The 12,207-nt window shown below is 37.0% G+C and overlaps 1 protein-coding gene across 5 annotated transcripts in view; it reads left to right on the forward strand.

Moving 5' to 3' along the window:
• BIRC6 (baculoviral IAP repeat containing 6) overlaps positions 1-12,207 on the forward strand; it is a 180,825-nt gene that overhangs the window by 24,258 nt on the left and 144,360 nt on the right. For all 5 annotated transcript variants that reach the window (XM_054063213.1, XM_009570787.2, XM_054063212.1 and 2 more), the window contains exons 7-10: positions 560-782; positions 887-1,047; positions 2,893-2,951; positions 4,330-5,724. In XM_054063213.1, the coding sequence (XP_053919188.1) occupies positions 560-782; positions 887-1,047; positions 2,893-2,951; positions 4,330-5,724 (1,838 nt within the window). The remainder of the gene's footprint in view (positions 1-559; positions 783-886; positions 1,048-2,892; positions 2,952-4,329; positions 5,725-12,207) is intronic.

Below are 12,207 nucleotides of genomic sequence, written 5' to 3' on the forward strand. Positions count from 1 at the left end.
TGTAATGTTATCTTCATGGTCCTTGTCTCCTCTTTTACCTTATTAGTTTCCTGACATTTTGTGGTAGTGTAATTGCTCTTTCCTGTTTTTTCTGCCTTGGGTATACGTATTTAGATTAGAAAGGGTTTTTGCTGCTTGTTAGTTAATAAGTCATTTAGGACTGTTTTTAATTTTGACTTTTGTAAGTATGGATGTAGAACTAAAGAGAGGACATTGTTTCATCTTAAGGTTACTTATTATAACATTGGAATTCTAATGTACCTTCTGTAGAATTTAATCTACACTTTTCTTCACGAGGTTCTGATGTACTATTGCCTATAGCACAATTTTTTTTAAATGGACTGATTATATTTAGAGCACTGTGTGTAGATTCCTCTATTTTAATATGAATATCTATTAAGTGATCAGAGGCTTTAATACTGTCTGCTATTGAGAAACAGCAATGGAAGTTGTCTTAGTACCTTCAGCCCAACACTTCAAGGGCTGAGTTTGTATGTGATGTGTTTATTTTTCACAGTAAGAAATCAGTGTTTGCTATGTTTGTTTTTAATATGGAAAGGTCTGAACATGAGAGACATTCCCCAAACTGCCCATTTGTCAAGGGTGAGCACACTCAGAATGTACCTCTTTCAGTCACACTGGCAACAAGTCCAGCACAATTTCCCTGCACGGATGGCACTGACAGAATAGCCTGCTTTGGATCTGGAAGTTGCCCTCATTTTCTAGCTGCTGCAACAAAACGAGGAAAGATCTGCATATGGGATGTTTCCAAACTTATGAAGGTATATAATATAAACAACCAGGTTTTATTAAATAATTACTGGTTAAGTGTATCTCGATTTAAATCAAAGGCCTCTTCTGTTTTTTTCTTGTTGTTATTTCTCAGGTCCACTTAAAATTTGAGATCAATGCATATGACCCAGCTATTGTGCAGCAACTTATGTTATCAGGAGAACAGAGCTCAGGGGTTGACTCAAGGAGACCAACACTAGCCTGGCTAGAAGATTCATCTAGCTGCTCAGATATACCAAAATTAGAAGGAGACAGGTATGTCAGTCTACAAAATTAGAAATAAGAAATGCTGCTGTCTAAGTGTTAAATGCCATTTAGTCAAGTCATGCTTTGTGGAACATAAGATTGGTAAGTTTTTTTTCATGGAGATGATTTTTTTAATTACTGTGTATCTGTACACAGTTCAACACTTAAGAAACAATAACCTAAACTTCTAATTTTAAAGCCAGTTCCATTTTATTCCTGCTGCTTCAGTTTTTATGTTCTACTGACAGAGATGCCAAATCTCATTACTGCCCTGGGCTGATGTTCCAGAAGCAGAGGAAGAAGAGAAAGGAATATAAGTTTTGGAACAACTTTTCATTTTAGTTATGGATTGTACTTTGAAAACCTGAAATGCAAAGACTACTCAGAGGCACCTGGAAAGTGGTTTTCTCTGATTGCTTCTCTGTAACTTCTGGTTTTGTCATTCTGAAAATAAATTATGTGGATGTGTTAGGAATTGCTTTCATTTTGTACCTTTATCATATGCATACAGACTCTGAAAAATTAGACATCCTTGTCACAAGTTTTAGATATGCTTAAAGAGTATGCTGCTGCTTGGAAAATGTGGTGTGAGAAAAAACAGTATCCTTTCATTTATAGTTCTTGCAGTCTGTTACTGGGAACTCCTTTCTTATATTGCTAAAATTCAAACAAAAGAGTGAATAATTGTTGGAAAATTCAGGTCAAAAGTGTTTGGGGAATCTTCCTAGTTTTCTGAATTTTTTTTTTTTTTTTTCAAACTTCAGCACCTTTATCATAGGGTAAATCTTTGGATTTAAGCTTGGTGTGCTATCTAGAGTACTGCAGAGCAAATGTGAAGCTTGCTCTTTTGAAGAGGTTATATAGAAATGTGGGCAACATCAGCGTGTGGGGCCCAACCGCTGCTGGGACTTAGACTTTTACTGTAGCATTAGGGCTGTAAACGAACTGAGCCAATTTTAAGAGCTGGTTAAAGGACAGTACAATTGTACTGCTCGGAACTAAGTGTCTTTCACTTCACTTGATCTGCATGGAATTTACTGTCACTTTCCCACTCAGGGGGAACTTGGTTGAGCATCAAAGGTTTTAATTGTTGCTCTCTTGTGGAGTGGAAGTTGATCAGGTTTTCCCCGCAAAACATCTATTTCTTGCATGTCGGAAAGAAGTGTCCAGTTTGTTTGAAATTTGGGGATTCAGCTTGGTACTGCGAGTAGTTAATACCTGAAGCTGCAAAGGCACTGCTATTCTTCCTACATGTAAAGAGCCTGTAGTAGGAAATTGTTTCTTATATTGGAAAAGCCAGATGCCTAAAATCTTTGGATATTCTTAGGACTACTGAAGGGCCTGTTTCTCTTGAAGAGGCATCTTGAACAGAATCTGCTTTTATGAAAAAATTATTCACCTGGTAGTATTTTTAAAAGCAACACATTGCTCATTAGCTACAAAATTGCTTTGATAGAATTAAAGACCAGTCTGGCAGCTCCTCTTTTCACATATTATTTTGAGGAATTTTGAAGAAGGTGTCATCAGTTTTTAGAGGTTTTGTTGTTTGGGTTTGTTTTTCTTGGTAAGGTTCCCGAGAACTGGCTTTCATTTTAATTCCATTTATGTCTGAATTGTTGGAAATACAATAGTAGAATAATGTGAACGGAAACCTAGTCTACTAGTTTGATAATGGAGGAAAAAAATCTTCATATTGGTAGTATCTGTGACCAACTTATCAATGAATGTACAATACTGACTAAAAGAAATGCCAGGTTATAATAGACACTGTGTTTCTGATTGAAGTTTTAAATTTTAAGTACTAAGAATGTAGCTACAATGAACACAGTGTCATTCATGCATTCTTTTTTTCAGTGATGATCTACTGGAGGATTCAGACAGTGAAGACCATTCCCGATCAGAATCTGTGACAGGTAGGTTATCTATTCAGTGTAATAGTTTAGAAGTCAGGAGGGAAATTGTTCTTCTCAGGCTTTTGAAAAAGCCTTGTCAAAAGCAAAGGATGTTATATTCACTGTACTGGGGGGGGGGGGGGGGGGGGGGGGGGAAGAAGATTGACCTTGGAAGCAATGCCAATGTTTAAGTCACTGTTTGTGTGGTGGAGATTACATACAGGAGAGAAGAAAAACCTTACTTTGTTGGTTAATAAATGTCTTACTTGACTACAAGCATTGCTTATCTTGCTGTCAATAAAACACACAAACCATGTTAAACGTAGTTACTTAGAATGAGAACAAATTACAGTGGTACAAAACCCCTTAAATTCAGGGGATTGCTAGAGAGTTCTTGTTTCTTGATTGTTCCCCTGTGGGTATGCACTTTGGAGTGTTTCTCTTCCTGAATAAAGATTTCATATGGAAGCAGAATAGTGCTGTGTTATTTTCTTGAAGGCTGAATCGGAAGGTTTGATGGGAGGGAGGATTACATGCTTATTTTCTGTAATCCGGTTTACATCCTTGAATAAGGGTCAGCAAGTGAGGGGAAAAAAAGAACATGTTTGTAATAATGTATACACATAATGTATTTGTATAAATACAAGGAAGAAGCCTTAAGGTGTAAAAAGGATTTATTTCAACAAAAATATAAGCAGAGATGGTGTTCTGTCCTTTATGCTTAAATTGCCTCTTAATCTAGGTTTGTACGGTGTCCTTTGTAATCTTTTCAATCTTTACATTACTTAGTGGAATTCTTCCGATTCATTGCTATTCTTGCTGTACTGTTTAGTTTGATTGGGCATCTCTTATTAAGTTTTAATAAGTTTTTATAATAGCTTGGAATTCTTTTTGTTAGGTTGTCTGTTACATGATGGGAAGTATCAGGTTTTAGAGTAAAATGACATGTTTTTCAACTAAGATTGGAGAATGAATGTGCAGAATTGCAGATTTTTGATGGCGTTGGGATTGTCCAAGGAGGAAGAGGAAAAACATATTGCATAACAAGAACTGAGTTGATTAGATTAGGTGGATGTCAGTATGGTCCTTTAGCTTAAGTGGAACAATCGATAGAAGGATAATGCTGTTTATTGGGAGACTTGTTAGAAAGGCTGAAGTCCTATTGCCCTCACTTTTACTCTTGTTGATAAAATTAGAACCACTATTGTATGTGGAAGGAATGTTTCTGGGCCTCTCTATTGTTTCTTGACTATCAAATCTTTTACATATGGAATGTTTTAACATACTGAAACTGTAGAGTAGTGATTTTTTGCTTAATTATGAGGATAAGTCCATAATATATTCGGTATGATTCCTTTGTTTTGAACATAACATTATGTTAAACCTTTTTGTTTTAAAGGGCATACATCGCAGAAGGAAACTATGGAAGTCAGCCTTGATATAACAGCGCTCAGCATTCTACAGCAACCTGAAAAACTTCAGTGGGAAATTGTTGCAAATGTTCTGGAAGACACGGTTAAAGATCTAGAAGAACTTGGGGCAAATCCTTGCTTGGCCAACTGTAAGAGTGAAAAGATGAAGGAAAAACATCTAGAACAACACAACATTCCCTTTCCTTGTTTATTAGCTGGAGGTCTATTAACATACAAATCACCTGCTACCTCTCCTGTTAGCAGTAACTCTCAGAGGTCACTGGATGGCTTAAGTAGGACTCGAGGTGAGAGTGTCTCGGAACAGGGATCAACTGACAATGAATCCTGCACTAATTCAGAACTGAATTCCCCTCTGGTAAGGAGGACTTTACCTGTATTGCTGCTATACAGCATTAAGGAATCTGATGAAAAAGCAGGAAAAATCTTTTCACAGATGAACAATATTATGAGTAAAAGTATACATGATGATGGTTTCACAGTTCCACAGATCATTGAAATGGAGCTGGACAGTCAGGAACAGTTGCTGTTACAGGATCCCCCTGTGACTTATATTCAGCAGTTTGCAGATGCTGCAGCCAACCTAACTTCTCCGGACTCGGACAAGTGGAGCTCTATGGTTCCCAAGCCTGGGACTTTGGTTCAGTGCCTGCGTCTGCCAAAGTTTGCAGAGGAGGAGAACCTGTGTGTAGATTCAATCACTCCTTGTGCAGATGGAGTTCATTTGTTAGTAGGACTGCGGACTTGTCCTGTCGAATCTCTGAGTGCAATAAATCAAGTAGAGGCCTTGAATAATTTAAATAAATTAAACTCGGCACTATGTAATAGAAGGAAGGGGGAACTAGATTCAAGTCTTGCTGTAGTGAATGGCACGAGTATTGATGTAATCCAACATGAGTCACCAGCAGATGTACCGACTCCTTTAATAATTCAACCTGAACAGAGAAGTGTTAGTGGTGGATACCTAGTGCTTTATAAGATGAATTATGCTACTAGAATAGTTACTCTAGAGGAGGAACCGGTAAAAATCCAGCATATCAAAGACCCCCAAGACACAATTACCTCAATGATTTTGCTCCCACCAGATATATTGGATAATCGAGAGGATGACTGTGAGGAGCCTGTAGAGGAAATACAATTAACTTCTAAAAATGGCAGTGGGAGAGAGAGAAGATCTGAGATCTCTACTCTTGGGCACCTGGTAATAACTACTCAGGGAGGATATGTAAAAATACTAGATCTTTCGAACTTTGAAATTCTGGCCAAAGTGGAGCCACCTAAAAAAGAGGGCACTGAGGAACCAGATATGTTTGTCTCTGTGATTTACTGTTCGGGCACAGACAGATTATGTGCGTGCACCAAAGGTAAGACTCTTCTTTAATAATTTTTTTTTAAATACTTGGATTGACTGTATTTGCATTGTAATAGGATGTTGGAATCTAAATGTCAAAATAGTAATAGGCAAATTCCATTGAATTTATGTACAGTTTAATTCTGTTCTAGGAAGCGTGGACTCCAGTTAATTCCTCATCTTAAATTCTTAAGTGTAGATTTTAATTTCTAAAATGGGAATAGCTTTGGGGTATGCTGTGTGTACTGATAAATTTGTTCTTGCAGATGCATGCATTTTCTTAAATCTAAAGCAAATAAATGGAAGTAATTCTTATATGTAATTATTTCTGTGAGAGAGATCCACGTTTCAGAAAAATGTCCTTCTGTAACTGGTGATATTGAGGAAAGAGAAGATACCTTATTCCTTTTATACCCTGTTCCAGTGATCAGCTATATCTTCTTTTGTATAGGGCTGCTCGTTCTGCTTCAGTGTTTTGCAGTTGGGATTACGCTTTATTGAGCCTGAGACCCAGACTATTGCAGGATTGTTAAATCTTTTTGAAAACTAACACAGGACATTTTGGGGGAGGGGGTCAGGTAGGATGGAAGTGTAACTCAAGTCCTGGCAACTGCTACTTTGTAGAAGTCCCCAAACCACTACACACCTTCCTGCTTCCTTGTGTCATATTGGGGCAGTGGAAACAGCTCTCTGGCTGTCATCCAGCCAAGTTCCTCCATGCATCAATGTCTCATTTAGTTCTCCTGCGCTTAAGTACAGCTCTGATAGAAACGCTTAGCCTCTCAGAGAGTCTAAGTTGATGGCATTGTCCACACATTTCAAATGAACTCCCACCAATGTTGTATTGAAGTTTATCTCTACTAGAAGAATTGAAAGTGACTCGTTTCTTCCTTACGTGGTGGTGCCATGTTGATTACACACTCCTCCTATAAGCATTTGTTAAGTTCAAATCAGACTTACCTTTATTTCCAACAGATAAACTCAATCTTATTGTAAAAATCTTGTGTTTGTTGAGGGCCCTGTATTCATCTCTTGCCTACCAAGAGTTTGAGCAGTGGAGATTTTGGATTTGCCTTTTTAGTATGGATGAAGACATTACGTGTTTGGAACTAGTATTTATGTTTGCAGGTTCCCAGTGGAAGAATTCATATTTACTGAATTGTTCCCTTTTGGTAACTACTTTTGAAGAAATGTCTATTAAGCTGTTTTAGCTTTATTTAATAATGCACCCTTTTACCTAGTTAAAATGGAAGTCCAAAAGGTTAATTTGCCTTTGTAAACTTTTACTATATCATATCCTTGTCATAATGCTTTTACCTATACTTTGCTGATGAAATGTCAATCTTGCTTGCCAAACCTTGCTAAAGTGTTTTTCTACAGAATTGTACCACTATTAATTTCTTCATCAAATCTATTCTGTCTTTCTTGTGTTTGAAGACTGATGATAAAAGTTTAAGGGCTTATTGTTACTGTGCGTGGTACTTCCCTTTCTAGCGCTAGCGTGTATGTTGTATTCTTGTAGTATTTGGTAGTATCTAAACCTGTTTTGGAACCTTGAGTGTAAGATACGCAGGTCTGTTGCATTGGTAGCATTTACTGTGTGTGCAAAGGGGTATTTCTGTCTTCTGCATAGATAACCACAACCTTTACTGGCTGGAGAATACTTCATCTTCCTCATAATAGACAAGCATATCATTTGGTGTTTTCAGTAAATATCTTTATTTTTTTCCTCTCTGAGTTTTAATATCCATCTAATAATTTTTAAGTAGCTTTGCTGTGACTTCTTTTGTTCATGCTGCCTTTAAGATGAATGAGAATTTGGGTTCTTTGTGTGGCGTCCTACATGCCACAGGCATCCATCTGCCTTCAAGTTTCCATTTTCGAATACAGTACTTTTATAACTTTTTTTTTTTTAATCCATTGATTAATCTTATCTTTCATTTACTCCCACTGCATCTCTGTTTGGAACTTGATTTTTTGCTCTACAACCAAATTAGAATGAACTTCAGAATTTATTATTTTAATTGATTAAATGTCTTTAGAAGCTCGATTTCTTTTCGGGTTTTTTTGACATTTTAGTCTCTTCTCTTGGTATAGTTTTTCTCATTTTCTAGAAATTAAGTCCAAAGCCATCATAAATATTTAGGGACCAATGTCCACTAGAAGTCTGGATTTCAGAGTCTGATACTGCATATGACTGAAGCCTTGAAGTCCTAATATTCATGCCAAAATAAGCTTTGTAAAGAAAGAATGACTCGATCTTAAATGTTTATGAATAACTGTACTGCATAAAATTCAGTAATACTAAAAAAGAAAGCAAATAAAAAAGCTCAATGATTACTATAACTTTATAATTCTGAAACTTGCTTACATCTTTATTCAGATGTATAATAACAGGTTTTGCATAATTTCTGTTGTGTTGAACCATGATTATCCTTCAGTCTTTCTGCTGGAAGTGGATAAAATTGCTTATCTGCTAGGTGGCTGAAGATTTATCTTTTTTCCCTTTTAATGCAGTTTTCTTAGTCTTATTCCAAAAATCACTTTGAGGTCTTTGTTCTTTATTTGCTACCACATATAGGATGGTGCCTCCCAGTCCAACCAATTTAGGAATAGGTATAGAAAGTAGAATAACTATATTCACTGATGTATTCAACGTTAAGCCTTCTAGCACGTAGCTTCTAGTGCAAAGGCATAAGTGAAAATGTTAATTAGAAGACTTAGAACCTACGTGCACTGGAACTGCTTCAGTGTTGAGAAAGTGTTCAAGAATCTCATCTGAGTAGGATCTTTGCTGCTTACTTGCTTGTATGGTGAGAGTAGGCAAATAGTTACTTTAATGTCCAGAAGTCTTCGATGCAGAATAACCTTTTTTCCTGCTGTTTCTGCTTGTTGATATATTATTTTGTCTGGCAGATCCTTTGATTCTTTGATTCTCCACACACTTCCCCCCCCCGCTACCTTTAAGGTATTAATGAAAAGAAACCTCTGTGGGAATGGATGTTCCAGGTTTGGAGTGGTTTTATGTAAAGATGTTTTAAACCTGCATTTTGCATCATCCATCTTTGTGAACTGGGAATAATTGTCCTTATCTGGCTTCAAAATGTTACCTCTTGGTGGTGACAGTTAGGTGCTTCTCTGTTTCTGCAGGGATTATGCAGAGTGGACCTCTGGGGGGAAGTGTACAAGTATTCTTGGTTCCAGTTTGTTAAGCAACATAATGGACTTTAATCTGTTTGTTTTTTGCTTTCTCCTCTTCCCCTTGGCCAAGGTAGACTACAGTTAATATACCTAGTAGTAGTGCTTTGTGTTTGATCATATGAGCTTAACTTCTGCTTTTGTGGCATCCGGAAACAGTAAATTCTTTATTATGAAAAAGTGCAGATGGGCATTGGTTTTGAATAGAGGTACAGCTGCAGAGTGATCTTTTGATGGTATTTGGAGCCTATTATCTGATGTTTAAGAGGATCAGGCATAGGTTTTATTGGATGCATAAATTTCTAGAGCTACAGTTATCACCTCTGCTTTTATATCTCAGCTTTCATCTAATTATGTTTCTTTTTTTAAACTATAGACCTACCCAGAATTACTTAAGAAAATGGTCCCTAGTATGCAGTCTTACTTTTTTCTGTTGTTGGATTTGTTTGGGATTGTTTCCTCCCTTTAGCTGCTTATCTGCGTTTACCATTTAGGCCATTTTGTTGGACTTTGCTGTAGAGGAATGAGGTGGAAATATCTGAAAGGTTCCTTTTTTTTAATCTAACATAAAGATGCAAATCTCTGCTTGTATTTTGTTTCGGCAATTTTGAAAACTGTGCATGCTTGTGTTTCTGGGAGTATTTTTTAAAAGTTCATTGAGTATTGCCAGCTTTCTGTCTTTCGTCGTTATTGATGTTCTCCCTTGTCAAGTTAAGAACTTCTGTGTCTGAAACTGTCTAAAGAACTGTTATCGAGTAAGGAAGTGAGGTGGCAAAATGCTACAAGTAGTGGAAATGTTCAGGGTGTTGTGGTGAAGTGAAGCAAGTACTTTTAACGCAGACTGTCTGATTGAACAGGCGTTAAAATGTTAAAATCTGTATGATCTGTTTGAGTGCTTGAGTTCCTTCTAGTGAGTGAAACATTCCTGGTTTATACTCACTTAATTCTTTCAAGAATCTGTTTTTTGAATGTCTATGTTGAGTGAAGGTTTTACAGTGAATGATTTCCCTGTTGAGTCCCATTAAAAATGCTAGTAATTGTCATTATATTGCCTCTAGCAAAACATCTCTCAACAGAAAGTCAATTTGATTTTTAAGAAGTGGTTATATTGAGTTATATTTTCAGTTTAGTAATTATTATTTGGCAGTAGTTGAGGGGAAAAGCAGGGGAAATTTTTTCTACCTGTTTTGATCATAAAGAGAGATCTGTAGTGCTCTTTCTTTCTAGCTGTTCTCTTTTCTGCCTATATTGATTCAGAGCTAACAGACAAAAAGTTCCAGTTCCAACTAAAGTTCCATTATCACTTTCTCACATATAGTGATTCCTTGATCACATTGGATTGGTTCTTTTGGATAGTATCTGTTTCTGAATTAGGGTTGGAACGTGTAAAGGAAGACCCTGAACACTGAATGTAATGCATCGTGCACGTTTGAATCCTACTGATTGCTTTACTCTTTCCTTTATAAGCACTTTTTTCTTTAGGTGTGTTTTGTGATTATTCTTTTTTTTTAATTATCTGTTCTATATATGTAATTCTAGATTATTTCATTCAGTGTTACATTATAGCAGGAGTTTTTCTGGTCACTCCACTTTGTTGGAGAAAGTGGGTTTTTTCTGATTGGAGTTTGGTATGTTGAAAGTGAGTTATCTTTGTGAAAATTTCTTGGCAGAACTAGATGGCACTTTCATACAGTTGAGAATTGATTCCTTCAAATCTTGTACCTTTCAATTATTTCTTGCTCTTGAGTTGTAAATAGTCTTTGCTACTAGATAGTCTTGTTGCTCTCTGTAGCTGTTTTCTGGTTTTGTTTGGATATTTTATTCATCTCTTGCATGCCATTAGGCTTTGTCAGCTTTGTGCTCTGGTGTATTTGGAGCTCAGGAATCAATTTAATGTTTTCAGTTTTGCCTTCATAGACAGTGGAGTCTAGTGGGACTGGGGGAGGTCAAGCTTTTTCCACATCGGAATTAGTTTTGGAAGCGATGCTAAGAGGTTATCTTCAAGTCAAGATCTATTACACTTACCCGTTCAGATGCAGAGTACTGATAAGCCTATTTTCAAATATCTTAAATGTGGCGATCTAACGGTCTACTCACAAAATTTATGCTGCATACTGTCCTTGATGTGTTTTTACCTAGTGTTTAGCCTGCATTATCTTTGCTGTTTGGAGCCATTACTATCCTTTAAGAAAATGGCAAAGAAATTGCTTCAAAAAAGGAGGGGAAGACGGAGTTAGTCAGGTACTGTCCTCCTCCAGCCATTTGTGTTCCGCAGCTGAATATCTCCAGTTCTTTTAAACTTTCCTCGGGGCTTTGAAAGAAAAATAATCCTTACTGTCCCCTTCCAAAAGACCTGCTTAAATGAGTCCACATGTTTCTTGATGAGATATGCAAAACCAGGCACAGTAATCCTGCAGATGTCTGAATAGAACAGAAGAATTCCTTAGCAGCTCTGCAGTCTGTACATACCATGTGTGCATATACGTAGTGAGATGTTTGCACTTTTGAGCAGGAAATTGAATCAGGTTTATCTTCGGACGCACAAGAGCCTCTCTTACAGTACTGCTGGCTAGCTGATTTTTCTTCATCCCCTACTAGTGTGTTTAATTATTTCTTACTCGGCATTGTAACTTTCACTTGTCCCAGTTCAATTGCATTCTATTTTTCCATAAGTCCAGAAAGAATTTTAAGGGGGAAATCTCCAAGAATAGTGTAAATTCTGTTGTAGTGGGGTTTTGGGGAAGCTTTCTTGAGGACATTTGAAAAATGTTCTGAACTAGTATGTTTAGAGCTAAGCCCTTTCTCTACAGCCTAGTGGTAAGATGAGGACTACAAGTCTAGTGGGTAGTTTCCTGTGGTATTGGTTTTCTTAAATTTTTAAATTCCTTAAACTATTCAGGTGTTATTCACCTGTGTCTTTGTGTTGTGATTTGCTGTTGACAGTTGTGTAACTCTTCCAGACTCCTGCCAGAGTGCAGGAGATGTTCAGGATACTGAATGTTTTACCAGATTGGCTTTGACTGTGGTGGCCCATACTCTGACATGTTCTCGTAACTTGTGCCAATGCTGCTTCCCTGGAACTGATAACTGTTTTGTCAGAAGGAAGCCTGGGATTTATTTGGATGGATTTATGATTCTTATCCTCCTTTTGTATGACCCACCAGGTTCTTGAATCACAGCAAACTGCAGATTTCAAATAAAATTCAGAATTAAATTAACAATGTTTTAAATCTACTTGCCTGTTATTTTCAGTAGGTGTAGTGGTGCCAGTTTCCAGTTGTTCTCCTTTGTGATCACT

The sequence above is a fragment of the Cuculus canorus genome, chromosome 3, assembly GCF_017976375.1.
Source record: "Cuculus canorus isolate bCucCan1 chromosome 3, bCucCan1.pri, whole genome shotgun sequence".
Lineage (NCBI taxonomy): Eukaryota > Metazoa > Chordata > Aves > Cuculiformes > Cuculidae > Cuculus > Cuculus canorus.